The sequence below is a fragment of the Hyperoodon ampullatus genome (assembly GCF_949752795.1).
Source record: "Hyperoodon ampullatus genome assembly, chromosome: 6".
NCBI classification, from domain to species: Eukaryota; Metazoa; Chordata; class Mammalia; order Artiodactyla; family Ziphiidae; genus Hyperoodon; species Hyperoodon ampullatus.
This window is the reverse complement of record NC_136919.1, coordinates 13,791,226-13,810,458: the sequence shown is the minus strand read 5'-3', so window position 1 is coordinate 13,810,458 and position 19,233 is coordinate 13,791,226. Positions and strand designations below refer to the sequence as shown.

General features: G+C 38.2%; 1 protein-coding gene across 1 annotated transcript in view; it reads right to left on the bottom strand.

The window, feature by feature from the left end:
- The window catches only part of C5 (complement C5), a gene marked incomplete at both ends in the record, with an annotated part of 79,195 nt that overhangs the window by 55,966 nt on the left and 3,996 nt on the right, over positions 1–19,233 (bottom strand). The window contains 8 exons of the mRNA XM_079706669.1: positions 1,182–1,308; positions 2,891–3,005; positions 5,005–5,095; positions 7,422–7,504; positions 10,194–10,285; positions 11,514–11,584; positions 16,987–17,149; positions 18,642–18,834. Of these exons, the coding sequence (XP_079562795.1) occupies positions 1,182–1,308; positions 2,891–3,005; positions 5,005–5,095; positions 7,422–7,504; positions 10,194–10,285; positions 11,514–11,584; positions 16,987–17,149; positions 18,642–18,834 (935 nt within the window). The remainder of the gene's footprint in view (positions 1–1,181; positions 1,309–2,890; positions 3,006–5,004; positions 5,096–7,421; positions 7,505–10,193; positions 10,286–11,513; positions 11,585–16,986; positions 17,150–18,641; positions 18,835–19,233) is intronic.

The following is a 19,233-nucleotide window of genomic DNA, read 5'->3' as shown; positions in this document are numbered from 1 at the left end:
CTGAATTCGTTTGTAATAAACTGAGAAAAATAAAAGTAAGAAAGAAACATTAAAACAATGTCAAAAACACAGCCAGGGCAGGGAGTATAAAGTTATCATCATTCTCCCACATCTATTGAGCATCAGATGCATACAAAGTGCTTAAAAACTTGATAATTACCTCAATTCTTCATTCTGCTACCCAGAAGGACAAATTTAAAGAGGTGGAAGGGGACTTAGGAATAATTTGATCTAACAGTCATTTTATTGAAAAAAAAAGTGGCCTCACTGTGGTTAAATTATTTGTTCAAGGTTGGTTGGGGATTCAATATAGACCTGAAAATATAAGTTACATAAATAATCAAGACATATCAGAAGTAAGAAAAGTAACCCAACTTGGAGTAATAATTAATAACTATTAAAACCATTGGAGTGGGGATTAAGAGTACTAGACAAGGTGTTAAGAATACTAAGAAAGAAGTAGGTGGAGAAAAGAAGGAGGAGGAGAAGGAGGGGGAGGAGAAGGAAGGAAGAGGCAGAGGAGGAGAGGAAGAGGAAGAGGGAGGAGGGGGAGGACAAAAAGGAGGAGGAGGGAAGGGGAAGGGGGAGGGGGAGGATGAGGAGGAGGAGGAAGAAGAGGTGCTGTTTTAAGTGCTTTGCATATACTGACTCTTTGATCCTCACCATAACCCTATGAGGGATATACTACTATTGTTGGATCTATTTTAGAAACATTACCTCCAATTTTAAATAGAATTACTGACTATTACAGAAGAAAAGGGCTTTAGGATGCACTTTGTTCAACTCCATCATTGTACAGCTAAGGGGACGAAAACAATGATCATAGTAATAACTTTCATTTCCATGATAATTTATTTAATGTTTTTACACACATAATCTCTTTGATTTTGATTCTTACTGGGTGAGAAAATCGGGGTGCCAGATGTTCACGCCAGATAAGTTGCAGACCCACTTGGAATACCAAATGGGCAGGTGTTATCCCATTCTTGCCAGTGAGGCAATAGAGACCCAGTGACTAGGGGGTGGCAGAGCTATACTCTAATCCCAGTTTTTAATGATGTAAAAAATAAAACTTAACTATAAAAGGAAGTAAACTGTGAAAGAACTGTAGAAATTATTTATACCTTGAATATGCTGTCTAAATATTTCCCAAGAGAAAGTTTAAAAAAAACCAAACTCACCTGTAGACTCTATGACTGTCACACCAATATAAAGGTACTTGTTGTTTAAATCTTCTAGACTGCCATAGGACAATTCTTTAATTGCTGTTTCAGAGTCAAATGTGACTCGAGCAATTCCATTTATCAACTGTTTAAAGGGGGAAAATGAAAGAGTTATTTCACAGAAGAATTTATAAGGAAAAAATGAACAAAATGTGCCTTTACTAGCCTCTCAATTGAAGACAAATGTCAGAGGAATGCTTTATTGTCACCACTAAAGTGAGTAAATGAGTCCACAGTTAAGCCCAGAATGTTATTTTCTAATCTATTTGTTTAGAATTTTGACACGGAAGCGTCTTAAACATCATTTGATTCCACAGGCCTTTTTTGTACTAGCTGGCAAAGATGACTTCTTCCAATCACTGAGTCATCATCTTTCTAGACCTCTCAGCTTACTTTTGCTCTTAACTGAGAGTTTATGGGGTTTTATGATATTTACTTTGTACTTTGCTGCTTACATATTGAAACGCTAATTTAAAAACACACAATGGGTAATGGGATATGGGGTTAAGTCACATGATATTATTTAATTATTAACCACAACAGTAAAATAGATTTTGCCTTCTTTTTTCTTCTGAAATTGAGTGTTATGAGGCCAGGAATTTTGTCTTATGTAACTTTAAATCTCAGGGTCTAGCATAGAATCTTGCATTAAAAAGAGGCATTTAATTTATATCTTAAAGAAATAAAACTGTATTTTGAAAGAACAAGGGCTAAATTACTGATGATACAAACTATGTGAATATGCAGCAGTGAGCAAAATGACATGAACCCTTACCATCCACAGTATAATGTAAAGAACACTGAACTAGAGAAAAGGGGACCAGGGCTCTACTCTGAGCTCCAGCAACCACTAGCCCTTGACCATGGACCAATAACTTCCCAGTGAGTTCATTCATTCACTTATAAATTTTCATAGAGCACCTATGTTTTGCCAGGAACCAGGCTGGCTCTGGGCATACAATGGGAATGATTCAGACCCCCAGAGAGCTTTGTGTAGAGAATGATAGGGAAGTAAATAAACCATACAATAAGAAGGGTTTCTCAGCACTACTGACATCATTTGGACAGGATAATTCTTTGTTGTGGGGCACTGCCCTGAAGGAGTTTCACAGCAACCCTGGCCTCTACCCACTAAGTGCCCGAATGATCCTCTTCCCCAGTTGTGACAACCACAAATGTCTCTGGACATTACCAAATGTCCCCTTGGGGGTAAAAGTCATCCCTGGTTGAGAACCACTGCAATAAAGTGTGAAACGTGCTCCACTGAGAGTGACTCAAGGCCTGAGGGAGTAGAAAGTGTGTCCACATTGAGACAAAGAATGAGAAGGAATTAGCTGGGCAAAGAAGAGGCAGGAGGGGACAAAGGGAAAGAGCATTCTCAAGCAGAAGGAGCAGCTCTTCAAAGACCTGGAGGCAAGAGAGACTAGGGTAATTTTGAGAAACTGGAGTGACCAGTGCAAGGGAGAAGAAAGGGAGAGATGGGCTGGCGAGGGGAGCTAATGCCAAGGACAGTGAACTTTATCTTAAGGATAGTGAGAAACCAACGAAGGATTTTAAGTTTCAATTTCCACACCTCTATAAAATGAGAGATTGGACTAGATGATTCTGAAGTCACCTTCCCCCTCTAGCATTCATGACGGATCTTTAGGTACAAGTGAACCTCTTACCACTGTGCTTTGCATTGCTTTTTGCATCATTTCTTTTTGATTATCTTTTAAGTCTTCTCTTATTCCAAAAGAGATATAAACGTCAGCCTCGTTGATGACTTTATTATAAAAATATCTGTCAAACAATCATACCATAAAATTGTTTTGCTAACAGGGTTACAATAATAAAATCTGGATAAAATATAACAATTCAAAATTACATAAAGCACTTGATACACTTTAAAGTGCCTTCCATCCACTGTTATATTTCATCTCATAAAGCTACAATAATAAAGCCAAAGTACAGATTTTTATTACTATGTGCTAGATGAAAAAAACTGATCTTGAGGAGATCAAAAGAGTCAGGTCTGGGCCCCTTTCTTACAGGACACATCACTTCCTCAATGATTTTGATACCAGTGCAGAGCTGCTCTTTATCTTCTTTTATGTCTTTAAAAGCAGCATGTCCGATCTCAGAGTTATATGTTCTTCTTTAAAATTCTAACTGCATATTTCCTTTTTTAGTTTAGAATTAAAGTAATAATAAAGAAAACTTTCTGCACAGCAAATACTATAGCAAGAGCTAACTTTCCTTAGTCATAGTTTGAACAAAAAAAGTAAGTCTCTCCATTAAAAGAAGTCAATTTCCACAATTCTCTGTCAAGTGAGCCTTTTATGCTGGTTTAGATTAAGGGACAAACACTCTATTTGAGGAACAAATGCTAGTAAGAGAGGCAGTATAGGGTAGCATTTGAGGGCATGGATTCTGGAACGACAGGCCAAGTGACTTACTAGCTGTATGATCTTGGGCAAATTACTTAACATTTATGTACCTCTGTTTTTCCATTTGCAATGTGGGGATAGTAACAGTATCTACCTCATAGAGTTTTCGTAAAGCTTAAATGAGCTAATATGTACAGAGTGCTTTCAAAAGTGCCTGGCACGGGCTTCCCTGGTGGCGCAGTGGTTGAGAGTCTGCCTGCCAATGCAGGGGACACGGGTTCGTGTCACGGTCCGGGAAGATCCCACATGCCGCGGAGCGGTTGGGCCCGTGAGCCATGGTCGCTGAGCCTGCGCGTCCGGAGCCTGTGCTCCACAACGGGAGAGGCCACAACAGTGAGAGGTCCGCGTACCGCAAAAAAAAAAAAAAAAAAAAAAAAACTGCCTGACACATATAGTTATATATCGTCATTTTTAAATGACCTAAGCTTTTGTGGTAGATTGCTTGCAAAAATAACCCCAATTCTCCACCTCCCCATGTATCCACCACTTTTGCAGCTCCTTGGGTGTGAATGGAGTTTATTTCCTTTGTGCTGGTCTTGTAATTTGCTTTGGTCAAAAGAATGTGTTGGAAGTGATGGTGTGCCAGTCCCAAAGCGTAAACCTCAAGAGGACTTTTATGCTCCCATTTTCTCTCTTTGAGCATTGCTGCTGCTACAGGCTAGCCAGTTGGTTGATGAGAAACACACATGGCCCAATCATCCTTGTAGCTTCAGTCAACTGCTAGCCAGCTGCCAGGCATGTGAGTAAGACCTCCCTAAACCAGCTGGCCCCCAGCTGACCTGCCAACTGACTGCAGGCACAGGGGCGAGCCCCACTGATGTTGGCCTGGCCCAGATCAGCAGAACTGCCCAGTTGACTCGTAAATGGCTATGGTTTTAAGGCATTGGATCTTAGAGTAGTTATGCAGCATTAGCTGGCTGATTAAGCCATTAAAAATGACAAGAAGTGAAGGTTTCATATCTCAGTCCCAATATCCTAAGTCATGCTGGTTCCTAAACATACACATTGAACTTAAATCTTTAGGATTTTTCCCCCCCATCTGGTGAATAACCAACAAAACTACAATCAGAATCAGCTAAAGTCAGTATGAGCTAATAAACTATAGGCATGGTGTCTTCTCAATCAGTCGGTTTCAAAGTCATGGAAGACATTGCCACTAAATCACAGATCTCAGCGATATATAAATTTATCAACTCAACACATTGTACACCTTAAACTTGCACAATGTTTATGTCAATTATATCTCAATAAAACTGGAAAAAGATCACACATCTCACTCTGGTCAACTGTCACCAGAGTTGGAACTCAGTTTAGCTAGATAATCTGAAAAAAAAAAAAACAAACTTTCTTACCTTGCTTTTATAGTAATTTCAAAATTATTAAAGTCCTTATAACCAATGAAATTATTTTCTGTTTCTATTGAGATAGAAAAGTGTGGCAGCACTGAAAATAAAAACAAAAAGGCAACATTACCATTTAATTGAGAGTAGTCTTTAAATCATAGCAACCAACTGTATTTCTGGATTAGTTGGATAAGCTGTTACATCAGCACAACATCCACCCTGTCATCATTATCATCAACAACAGCACTATCTTTGGGGAGCCTCCCGTTCTACCAATCAGAGGTCAATCCATCCTCTATGTACTGGAAGCCCTTCACTTATACTTTGATTTCAGCACTTATTATAGGCAATCAATTATTTCCTCCACTAGAGTATTGGCTCATTGAAACAAAAAAGACTATTCTCTCTTTATCTTTGTATGTCTCCCCCTCTCATCCTTCTCATGAATCGCAAATATAGTATGTGCTCAACAAATGTTTATTACATTCAAAATGGAAAAAGAAATTTCTTGCTTATTTAATATTTCCTTCTTTTGTCTAGTAGAAAAATCCATCCAATCTCTAAATTCCAACATAAAACTCTCACTTTAGTCAAGAAGAGAGAGCTTACAATTAGCTACATGAAAGAACCTTCGTAAAAGAATAAAAATTAGGGTAGAAAGGAAGGAGGGTTTTTTCCTCTCTTTGGTATCGTGATTGCCCAAGAGAAAACAATTTCACCTGTCAAAATGGCACTGTCTTCTCTTTATACTAACTCAGACTGTGTACTGAGGCTTACAGATTCTAATTCTATTAACCTGCACAACAGCTAGTAGAAAATTGGTTGATTGTATGACCTTGATATTGTAGACAAAGACTGACACAGGAGAGTAAGTGAGATAGTTGGCTTCAGATATGGCTTATGTGTTTTCTAGATGGTGAAAAACAGAAGAAAAAGAGCAATGCAATTTGTTGCTCTGGGCTGCATTCCTATGTTATTAAAGATCAAGGCAGATGTGTTCTCCCCAGGATATGAAGTAGAGGAAAATATTTCATCCTTTCATCCAGTACCTAGGTGCCATGTAGCCTGAATACTCCTGCCAACAGTGATATACCAATGAACAGGACACAAACCCTGCCCTTGATGAGCTCACAGTCAAGCAAGGAAGACAGGCATAAGCAAAGAATTACACAAACACCTAAATGACAGATGACAGTTATGAAAACTGATATAAATAAGTACAGGGAATCCTTCCCAGGAAAGAGAATTTAGGGAAAACTTCACTGAATAAATGGCTTTTCAACTGAGACTTGAAAGGTGAGCAGCAGTTGGCTAGGCAAGAGGGAGAGGGAGGGTGTTGCAGGCAGGTGAAACATCAAATGCAAAGTCACCATTCCTGAGTGGTATAAATGAGGCTGAAAGGGAGGTGGGAATGAGGAGATACTGGGAACTTTTCAATAGAGAAATAACATGACAAAGTTTGCATTTCAAGGTTATTTTGGCTAATACCAAGCGAGAATATCTTTGAAGCAGAGATAGCAATTAGTGGGGGTTGCAGTAGACCAGGAGGGAGCCTGGTGGTAAAATCAATGAGTGGCTGCAGATAATAAGAGGTGGATGAATCTTAGATATCTACAAGAAGCAGCAAAAACACTTGGAGGAAGGGGGATCAGTCAAGATTATATGTTATTTAGAGCCTATACTCTTTAAAGTTGAGTTTCATTATAATAAATTTGCTTTGTCACCATTTGTTAATTGTTAAAATTCATGTTGTTTATTTGCCACATTATTATGAGTCTCCTGGGGAATAAAAAAATGACTTCAAGAAAAAGAAAGTTAAATTTGATATCAGAGCACACAAATACTCTAGTAAACAACCACAAGAAATGGAATGGTTAAGCTGTTTATATGTTAATTATTAGTCCATTAATATGATTGACTTCAAAATAAGAATATCTTAAATTTTTGGATCAATGTATTAGGAATTTGTGAGCTAGAAGGAAAATAGCACTGGACTAGGGATAAGGAAATCCAAATGTTCTTGTTCTGTCACTAACTGGTTGTAATGAATTGAGTAAATCATCTATTAGTCTTAACCAGGTTCTGTTCACCTCAACTCTGATTGTTTAAGTTTCTCCTAAAATCATAATTCTGGAAAGGACCTTAACTAGTCAAGTTCCTCAGGGGACTACATCTCTTGAGGCTCTATAAAGAGGAAGACAAGTCCAGAGAGACTGGTGTGCTTGTTCAGGGTTACCAAGGGCAGCTAGAACTAGAGCCTAGGCATTTGGACAACTCTTCCCACCCCCTTGAGCAGTACTTCTAACCATACCAGCAAGTGGCCTCATCTTCATCTGGGAGTGATTTTGCATTAAGTTCATTCATGAAAAGAATTATTGCAAAAATACTAACTCTTTATAGGTAAACTTTTAATTGTCAGAAATTACCATATTCTTTAATTTCAAAATATGCGGTTCCAGTTGTTGAAAAGTCTTCTTTATATTTAGCTCGAATTGTCCATACACCATATCTATGGAAGCAAAATATTTATAATTACAGAAGTCATCAAATGGTTTTAATTCACCCAAAGAAAATCTAATCAATTCCCATTTTAAAGAGGGAGAGGTAAGTAAAGATGTATATAGCCTATGTACTTTTTTTCGATGACAGATTTTAAAGCAATAAACAGAAATAACTGAGCATTTTCAAGATAATAGAAATTATTTAGTAATTAGTTTTCATACATTGTGATTTTTTTTCAGGTATTTTTATCTCAATATAATAGCTTTGATTTGAAGAGCTTATGATACTTGAAAATTTACTAATCCTGGAGCTTAATTATACTAACATAATACTAAAATCCACCCTGTAGTAGAAAATCCATAACAATGTCTCTAGAAACATATAATACAGGTCAAGCCTATCCAGATGATAAAATTCACACTTCACATAAATGAAATTTTGGTTGGGGACAAAATATGGTTTGTTTAAAGAGGAAAATGATCTGAGTTTAACAACCTTCATTCAAAAATATTGACTGAGGGCTTCCCTGGTGGCGCAGTGGTTGAGAGTCCGCCTGCCGATGCTGCTGATGCAGGGGACGCAGGTTTGTGCCCGTGGGGTCCGGGAGGATCCCACGTGCCGCGGAGCGGCTGGGCCTGTGAGCCACGGCCGCTGAGCCTGTGCGTCCGGAGCCTGTGCTCCGCAGTGGGAGGGGCCACAGCAGTGAGAGGCCCGCATATCGCAAAAAAAAAAAAAAAAATTGAGAACTGGATTAAGCACTGGAGATAAAAAATGAACAAGATAGAAGAGACCCTGTCTTCCCAGAGTTACTAGTCCATGGGAGTCCAAATTCCCACTTTTACGTTTAGTAGCAGATTGGACTTGAGCAAATTACTTAGATTCATTTGTGAAATGGGAAAAATAAAATCTATCTTGCACATTGGTTATGCAATCAATAAAGTTTAATATTATGGTTATCATCATCATTTACACAAAGAACATTTATCAAGTGCCTGTTATGTTGAGGTGCTAGTGATTCAAAAGTGACCAATACGGACAAGACCCCTGTCCTCAAGGAGTTTACAGTCTAGTGGGGAATAAAAGGCAAGTAAATTAATAAATAATTACTTACAAAACTGAGATAAGTGCCATGAAGAAAATAAACAAGAGAGTAAAAGGAAGAGAGAGACTACATTAGATCATGCATCCAGGGATAGCCTCTTTGAAAAGGGAGCATTTACCCTGTGTCCTAAAGAATGAAAGGAAGCCAGCCTTGTAAAGAGCAAGGTGAAGTACATTCTAAGCAGAGGGGACAACATGTGCAAATGTACTGGGGTAAGACAGTACTGGTCATAGCTGACATAATCTGTCATGGAGCAAATGACATAAGATGAAGTTGGAGAAATGATAATAATTATAAAATAATTGGATAAATTCTGTGCTATGGAGCGTGTAATATTTTCAAAGAAGTACAAAATTTAAAAATTATCCAAATTGGGCTTCCCTGGTGGCGCAGTGGTTGAGAGTCCGCCTGCCGATGCAGGGGGCACGGGTTCATGCCCCGGTCCGGGAAGATCCCACATGCTGTGGAGCGGCTGGGCCCCTGAGCCATGGCCGCTGAGCCTGCGTGTCCGGAGCCTGTGCTCCGCAACGGGAGAGGTCACGACAGTGAGAGGCCCGTGTATCGCAAAAAAAAAAAAAAAAAAAAAAAAATTATCCAAATTATTTAAGTTCCCCAATTTCATCCAAATTTCTAGAAAATCTTCAGTACAGTGAATTAACTGCAAACTCCATTCTAGAGGGCAGACAAAAATGACCATAAAAAGATTTTGCTTTAAAGTGATATTGTTGCCATTTTATAGGTGCACTTATCTTATTTGTCCTCCTCTAAGTTCCTTGGAGACAGGGACTGTGGATTCTTTATTTCTGTTTTGAATTTCTCATTCCCATTGTACTTTGCATATACCAGGAATGTGTTCACTAAATTTTTTTCACATTGGGTTCTGTTCTTAATCCTTTAGCATGTGGCCAAATGGAGGAAATTAATAACACCCTCCCTCTTGAAATCTGTCTTCTGGTGTTCTGTGCAGTAAAGACTACAGGGGACCAATATTTTTATAACTCTCAGAGCTAGGCATGGGATAATACCAGCCTTTTAGACTGATAGTCTATTAGATTCCTTGAAGGGTGGAGGGTTGACGGTTTTGATGGGAAGAAAAAAAAAAGGCCTGGGGACTGTTTTTTGCCTCTTCCAAATTTTAATTTCTATATGTAAAGAGGATTGGTAGGAAGCATTGGGAGTGGTTTGTTTGTTTTGCCAGAACCTGAGCCTAGCTTCTAATTAGACTTGAAAAGAGTTTGCATATCCTCATTTCCTTCACACCTACTCTTTGTTAACACTAGGTGGCTCCATTTGACTGGTTATCTACCTCACAACCAAAAGTTCCAGATGCGCTTTTGTTTTTTTTTTTTTTTTTGCAGTACGCGGGCCTCTCACTGTTGTGGCCTCTCCCGTTGCGGAGCACAGGCTCCGGACGCGCAGGCTCAGCGGCCATGGCTCACGGGCCCAGCCTCTCCGTGGCACGTGGGATCTTCCCGGACCGGGGCACGAACCCACGTCCCCTGCATCGGCAGGCGGACTCTCAACCACTGCGCCACCAGGGAAGCCCCAGATGCGCTTTTTAGATAAAACTTTATTAACAAATACTTTAAAATACTTAGGATTAGATGGAATCTTGAAGTCAGGAAAAGAGATAATTCCAGTATAATCATTTTCTTCTACCATGTCAACTTCTGATCCTTCAGGATCCTTTGAATAAAAACAAACAACTTCAAATCACATAAATCACATTTTAAAAATTAACTGATTATATTGTCTTTGATCTACAGAAATATTTACTAACAAATATCCATGTCTTCAAATTAAATATGAAGGAGGAAAATCATTTAAATGTTGTGAAATGCAAATATGGTTAATTTAAGCCACTTCCCTCCCTCTTTTTGGACCCTGTTCCATCTCCTGCCTCACCAGAAAAAAAAAAAAAAGTAAATCAGTGTCCAGGGTATCCTAGTCTCAGTTATCTAAAAGAGATTCAACTCTCTATTGTACGACTTAAAAAAAAAAGAAGTATGACAAAAACTGATATTATAATGAATGAAATATGAACTTACATGCTTTACAGATACCTGAATTTAAATTTTTATGTGTTCATCTGAAGCTTTCCAAAGCAAATATGCTGTAAAATGCATTTATTAGGTAGACATTTTGTAAGTTTGCAGTCTATGTCAATAGTTATCTACCACAATCTTGGAACACTCTGGATGCTTCTCAAGTAATTCATTATAAAATAGTCAGATGTTAAAGTTTGTGAAATTTTTATGATTTTTGTAAGTTATGAAGGATTCAAGGTTACTCCTATACAATCCTCTTTTTCATTTGTGTTCTGTTAAGGTTTTCGGGTTTTTAGTTTTTTGAGTAGGAGGAAAGGTGCTGCAACCTATAGTGAAGGACCAATTACTAGTACACCTACTGTTAATAGGTGAGAAGTTATTTCCCCACAAAAATTTGTAGGGTTGTAACACGAATTGGGAAGACCATGGGAGTTTATTTCACACATGCATATCATCTGTTACATATGTCATGGCTGATGAAAAGCTGATAACAGCTGATCTTTATCTCATGGGTTAGCACTATTTTTCATGTGTTAGTATGTTAGTTACTAAAGCCTAAACTGCTCAAGTATATTGCACAAATAAAAAATCTCATACATAATAGGCATTCAATTAATTCTTAGTGATTGATCAGTGTTCTTCAAGAAATAAATCATGAGGGATATATTTAAATGATTTAATTCAAAAACATAACTTGTTGAGATTTCATATTCATGAGGTTTTTACATATTGTAGAGGTATAGACCTACAATTTTATACTCACAGAAGGTGTTCAATAACCATTTCCTGAACACTGAATGAGTTAATATGGTGTGAGGGCAGGATTATGGAACAGAGTATCTCATCCAAATAAATAACATACTTACTATGAAAGTTAAGACAGTTTCTCTTTTGGCTGGCTTCAAGTCATCATTCAGTGAATAAACTCTAACCTTTACTGCAAGAATAATTGATATCATCAAAAACTTTGCTAAGCACAGTATTTTGATTTTTTACAGTAATCACCCTTAAAAGAGATGAGCTTCATTTTAAAAATTCAATACACAGTCATACATGAAAATCCATATTTAACAGAAAGAAAAAGTTAGTTTGTAGACATATACATACCAATAATTTTTTTCTTTTAAAGAGAACCCTTTTGGATTCCTTTAAAGAGCTACTTTCCAGTGAATTTAAAGTACAGTTCACTTTATTAAAATATATTTACATACATCTTTTTGGGAACAAATATATAGTACAAAATTAGTTATATCTGTAATTAGGCCACTGTTTATAAAGAATTTCATAGTAGCAAAATAGTGAGGTCTACCATATGGTTATATGGGAGTATAATAAATTGTCTCATATTAAAGTTGAAGATTTTAATGGAAAATTAAGTAGTTTGTCAGACATTATACAGTCTTACAACAAGGCCCCAAATTGTCTCTTATTGTTACTAAAGATAGCACTGAATTCTATGGTTTTGTTATATTTATTGAGCCAGATCCTACAATTGTTCTCTCATTGTTAAAAAAATAATGGCAGGGGCTCAATAACAATTAGTTCTCTTCCACTTCTTTCTGTCAGTTAATAGATCCCCACCTTTTAAACAAAAGCATCTGCTTAGCTTTTAACTCATAGCTGCTTGAGACATGCTGATCTAGTTCCTTCCAATGACATGATATAATTTCTCTAGGGTTTTACTGATGCTCAAATCATTTCATGGCCAAAACTTTAACCACAAAATAAAATTGAGCCGATGTCATAAACCTTTTAAAGGGTCGGTATTATGCAAAGTTCTACACAAGAAGCCACGTGGTAAGCGCTCTAAAATTGGTTTCACTATACCATAAGATCAAAGCAAAATGCTCAGTAAATCCCTCCACTCTGCTGTCCCCTCACCCCTGTCTCCCTCCTCGAGTCCTCCCTCCTGCTTTATGAACATACCTGGTCCAGGCCTGAGCATCACTGGGATGCTGCCAGAGGCAGTATGCCATAAAAGTTAAGAGCTCAGGCCCTCAAGTTCAAAACTTGGGTTTCACTCCTGCCTCTGCCACTTTCTAATGTGACCCAGAGCAGGATACCTAATCCCTCTACACCTTAGTTCCCGCATCTGTAAAATAGGACTGCTAGTATCTGCTTCATAGTATGTGAGCCTAAATGAGACAAAGCTTTTGCATAACCCGGCACATAATAACTAATCAATAAATATTTATTATTTTTATTTTATATTATTTCTACGGCTACTACTTGTCCACTTTCTAACCCATTTTGTGTTAGGTTAGAAAATTAATCTTGTTTTCATAGCAATGGTGTATCAAAGGCAAGATCAATAATTTTTTTGAACCAAAGATATAGCTTATTAATTTTAAAATGTATATTGAATGCCTTCTATGTGCAGACACTATGCTAGGCACAGAGATATGGTGGTGACAAATCAGACATGGAATTCCTCTAATGGAGTGGAGGAGAGAGGCAAACACAAGATGACACAAGTAAATGTAAAATTCCAGGGATAGGAAGTGCTATAAAAGACACTCCCTGGCTTTCTGAGTGTGGAAGAGGGAGCTTTGAAGCAGAGAAGGCTGCCCTTTATGGGATGGCACGTAAGGGTTGAGTAGGAGTTAAGAAGGCAAGTAAGGGGCATGAATATACTAGGAAGAGGTACACAAGCTTTACTGTGGATGGGAAAATGGTGTGAGAAAGAAACTGAAAAGAGGTCAGCTTGGCTGGTGTCCACCGATGAAGGGGAACATGGTGGGTGATAAGGTTGGAGGGGAAGGCAGGACACAGGCTATGTGAAATTGAAGGATTTGGTCAATACTCTGAAGGCCTTTGTCCTATAAAGCCTTGAAGATTTAAGTCTCTATCCTAAAGATGCTTATAAGAAAAATCCCTCAACGATCTTCAGATTAAATGTGTGCATTGGGACATTAGAGCTATAAACAACAAGATGTAATCAATTTTAAAAGATTTACTTCTCAGTAATTCTTTTTCTTCTGTGTAAATAAGGTTTTATGCTATTCCATAGATTAAATGATAATGGGAAATACTTTCCTAGTGCTTACTCTGTGGTAGGCAGTGTTTGGAGTATTGACACATATGAAGTCACTTAACTCTCACAACAACTCTATGAGGTAAGTTCTATTTTTATTTCCATTATACAGATGAGGAAAATGGGGCTCAGAAATATTAACTCACACAGGGTCACAGAGCTAATAAGAGCCCAAGCTGGGATTTGAACTCGACAATTTGGCTCCAGAGTCTGCTTTTAACCACTATACTTCACTACTTCTCACTAATGAGTCAATATTTATTTATTTATTTTTAAAGATTTATTTACTTTTTAAAATCTATTTATTTATTTATTTTGGCTGCACTGGGTCTTAGTCACAGCACCCAGGATCTTTGTTGTGGCATGCAGGATTTTAGTTGCAGCATGCTAATTCTTAGTTGCGGCATGCAGGATCTTGTTCCCTGACCAGGGATCAAACCCCGGGCCCCTGAATTGGGAGCGCAGAGTCTTACCCACTGGACCACCAGGGAAGTCCCAATGAGTCAATATTTAGAGGAGTGGCTTTCCTCGTGGTGCAGTGGTTAAGAATCTGCTTGCCAATGCAGGAGACACTGGTTTGAGCCCTGGTCCGGGAAGATCCCACATGCTGCAGAGCAACTAAGCCTGCGAGCCACAATTACTGAGCCTGTGTGCCACAACTACTGAAGCCCACGTGCCTAGAGCCCATGCTCTGCAATGAGAAGCCACCGTGCACCACAACGAAGAGTAGCCCCCACTCGCCACAACTAGAGAAAGCCCGCACACAGCAACGAAGACCCAACACAACCAAAAATAAATAAATAAATTTATTAAAAAAAGAAATTTAGAAGAAAGTTCTCTAGTTCTCCTCTATGATTAGAATCTAAAGTTCCGACAAAGAAATAACATATGAGGCTGTTCTTAATTTTTTTTTAAAGACTTTTCTGATGTGGACCTTTTTTTTTTTTTTTGGTGGTACGTGGGCCTCTCACTGTTGTGGCCTCTCCCATTGCGGAGCACAGGCTCCGGACGCGCAGGCTCAGCGGCCATGGCTCACGGGCCTAGTCGCTCCGCGGCATGTGGGATCTTCCCGGACCGGGGCACGAACCCATGTCCCCTGCATCGGCAGGCGGACTGTCAACCACTGCGCCACCAGGGAAGCCCGGACCATTTTTAAAGTCTTCATTGAATCTGTTATAATACTGCTTCTGTTTTATGTTTTGGTGTTTTGGCCACGAGGCATGTGGGATCTTAGCTCCCCGACCAGGGATCGAACCCACATCCCCTGCATTGCAAGCCAGATTCTTAACCACTGTACCACTGCGGAAGTCCCAAGGCTGTTCTTAAGGAAAGCCTTGATAGCTAAGAGAGGTCCCAGGCTCTGGGTATCAGACTACTCGTTGGACAAAGATGAGGATGCTAAATAGTAGGCAGTGTCAACAGGACCCAATTAATGAAGCTTCCTCTAACATAGGAGGAACACAAGGGTATGGGTATATTTGTTTCTGGGTATGATGTTTAAAAAGGGCCCAAGCTTTACGGGCAGCGACTATCTCCATGTACACCAAGTCATCTTGGAGTCAAGAGAGTACTATTCTGGCTATGATATTCTGTCCAAGCCGAAAGCAATACCCCACCCTCTCTAGGCCTTTCCTTTCTGAGCTGGTCATAACAGGAGCTCCTGCTAAAAAGGTAGTGGTGCAGGCCTGTTCTACCCCATACTATCAACATCAACCAATATGTAGCAGGTACGTACTACCTGAAATGTTTTCAACAAAGCTGGCTGGTCCTGCCTCCCTTCCTCTTTCCTTCACCAATAATGTCATTATTGAAACTCCATAACCTCCCCCTTCCACATACAGTTCTCTCATAATTCCATCTCTGATGTGCTTAAAAGTTAATTCTGGTAACAGGAAGTGATGGAGGAATCGAAGGTTTTGCAGACACATGAACATATGTGGTCAGCATTCACACTTTTCTGTGTTTTTTGTTGCTTCCTTGGGAATAAATCCAGTCAATCGTCAATCCCAGAGTTTTGACTGGCTATCCTGCCCTTTCCCCCTCTAACAGATAAACCAAGAATACAAAACAGTGTTCTAATAGGAACTTTCTTTAGGCAGATCCCCTTAGAAAATTAATATCCATATATATCTGTGATTTAGTTTATTTTTTGCTGAAACATCTGATTCTTAGGGTTTGATTTGTTTTCTGAATTTGAGGATTAGCTCCAAAGTAATAGACCTTTTTTTATGATCACTGCTTTATAATAAATTATCTTCTCATTGCCAAAATTGTATTTGCAGTTACATCTTAAACTTGTTTAATAATAAGACTTAACACTACATTTCACAATTCTTTTTTTTTTTTTTTTTTTTTTTTTTTTTGCGGTACGCAGGCCTCTCACCATCACGGCCCCTCCCATTGCAGAGCACAGGCTCCAGATGCGCAGGCTCAGCAGCCATGGCTCACGGGCCCAGCTGCTCCGCGGCATGTGGGATCTTCCCAGGCCGGGGCACGAACCCGTGTCCCCTGCATCGGCAGGTGGCCTCTCAACCACTGCGCCACCAGGGAAGCCCCACAATTCTTAAATAGCTTTTTTTCTACATGGGAATAACTGATGAGGTAGATAATATAATTGTTAATTTTTTTCATTTCCATATGAATTTAAGATTTATATTTAAAATCAAATTTAAATTTAAAATTAAATTCCATTTAATTGTTTAACAATTTCTGTATGAATTTAAAGTTAAAATGATATTTATAAGTGTAAAAATCACTGGGAATTGAGACTCTTTTGAGCAAGTTGGAAACCTATCTCTACTTAAATTCAAGTTTTAAAAAGCTCTACAGTGATATTGGCCAGTAATTTACTTTTTTTGTGGTATCTTTGTCTGGTTTTGGTATCAGGGTGATGGTGGCCTCATAGAATGAGTTTGGGAGTGTTCACACTACTATATTTAAAATAGATAACCAACAAGGACCTACTGTATAGCACAGGGCCCTCTGCTCAATATTCTGTAATAACCTCAATGGGAAAAGAATTTGAAAAAGAATAGTTATATGTATAGGTATAACTGAATCATTTTGCTGTACACTTGAAACTAACACAACATTGTAAATCAACTATACTCCAATATAAAATACAAATTAAAAATAAATAAATAAAAACTCTTCCCCACATCTAAAGTTCAGTTTAAATAAATGCCATCATCATTTACCCAGCTGCTCAAGCTTGAAAAAAAAAACCCCAAAACCTCTACAGTATAGTGTCAATCCCAATCCCACTCCCCGCCCCCCACCAGAGACAGAAGCATCTTATAATCTACCTGACTGGTGTGGAGTGTAAATAGGTTTGTCTGTATGAATGAAGAGGAATCCATTGTCATAGGTTATTGGCATTTTTTTTGATTTTGAAAAATGCTTTGATACAACATCCAAATACACATGTGAAACTGGGTCTTGTCCTCCAGACAATTGTTTGGGTTGTATCTGTAAAAGACAATGTTGATGGAAAAGAGTATAATAATTTTAAGGATATAAAACATGTTATTTAAAAAGTAGTATAGGAGCCAAAGTAGTAAATAAATTTTGCCCAAAGCCCTTCAATATCAAATGTCATAATCAACATTCAGCTTTAAGCAATTAAAAACCTTTTTGGTTCTGTGCTTCCCAAATTTTACATGCATTTAGTAAAAACTACTACTATAGGAGCTCTCTTAAACTTTCATTTCATCAGCTCATTGGATTAGCTCATGTTCTCCATCCCCTCAGTTCAACATCCTGACTGATGTTCAGAACACTTGTATTCTATCTACATCCTTCTGCTTCCACGGGTTGAGCAATGTGCTTTCCAGTTTGTCTATGTAATTGTAATGATCCACTTTACACTGCATGCTATGCACATTTAATACACAGAAAGTAACAGAAGAAAGAAAAGTGTTTTTATGAAAACTCCGGCTTTGAAAACATGAGATAAAAGTTAATCACTAAAACAAACCATGTTGAATTAGATATGTGAGAGTACTGTAAAAGTTTGGAAAATGGTAAAAATCTATAAAGATTCTGCACTCAGATTGCTTTGCAAGTATCTAAGTTCTTTCTCTACTTTAAGGAAATAGAAACTGTAGAACAAATGACTCGTTAAAGCTGTGACACGTTATCAATAAGAACCTCTGCTCCAACCAGTGGACCCAGGAAAAGACCTGGGCACAACATTTAACGATTAGCAAATAAAGATACATTGTAATGTTAAGATAAAGTTAAATGCTTAAGATATGCATCAGTTTTATGATTTCCCCACCCTAATTTACTTTTCCAATTAGCTATCTGAGTTAGAACTGCTCAACAGAGCTCTATGTGATAAGGGAGGGCTGTTCAGTATGGTGCCACCAGTTACCTGTAGCTATTTAAGCACTTGAAAGGTGGCTAGTATGAGTGATGAACTGAATTTTTTATTTTAGTTACATTTCATTGATTTAAATTTAAAGGTAACAGCCACATGTGTGTGGCTAATGGCATCAGATAAGAGTGTCTACTTTTGGGAAATGAATTTTATTTGTTAATAAACCTAAAAAGTGGAAGTATTTGTTAAGAGGTTAGAGCATTTACCATCAAGAATGTTAATCAAAGAATTCCTACATTTGGTTAGAATTTATTTAGATCAGTGTTTCTCAAACCTGAGTAATACACAGATCCCTTTTAAAGGATAAAATGTTTTGGAGGACTCTCAGTGTTGACTTTTTATTATTTGCAACATAATAAAAACTATTTTTAGTACAATGTTACTTAAATATGTACAAACCTAAAAGTAAGTATAATATTCTTGTGCTTATGACTCATTAGTGACTGACATTATCTAATAATCACGCAGTGGTAGAGTGGTATAAATGATCAAATCTCTATGTTATCAATACTCAAACTTGGTACACATTTTACTGAGAATATTCTATATGTATAAAGAAACTGAAGGATAAATACATACTGTTAAGAGTGCAGAATTTTGGAATTTATTTACTGTGGATAAAATAACATGGCCTGAAGAATAAGTAAATTTTTTGTCAGGATAACTTTTGATAGAGATTGTTGCATCAAATTCTTCAGTGTATCCATAAACTTGAATTACAATATTTTCAGATGCTCCAACACAGAATACTTTTGGTGCTGAAATGACATACCTGTTGAAATAGGAAAAGAGAAGGATCAGTATATTTATGTGACATTTTTTGTTATACTTCTGATTTTTTTAAAATATCACTTGAGAGATTCAATTTAAAATAGGCACATTTGGGGCCTTCCCTGGTGGTGCAGTGTTTAAAAATCCTCCTGCCGATGCAGGGGACATGGTTCGAGCCCTGGTCCGGGAAGATCCCACATGCCGCGGAGCAACAAGGCCCGTGCGCCACAGCAACTGAGCCTGCACTCTAGAGCCTGCAAGCCACAACTGCTGAGCCCACGTGCTGCAACTGCTGAAGCCCATGTGCCTAGAGCCCGTGCTCTGCAATAGGAGAGGCCACCGCAAGGAGAAGCTCGCACGCTGCAACGGGGAGTAGCCCCTGCTCACCACAACTAGAGAA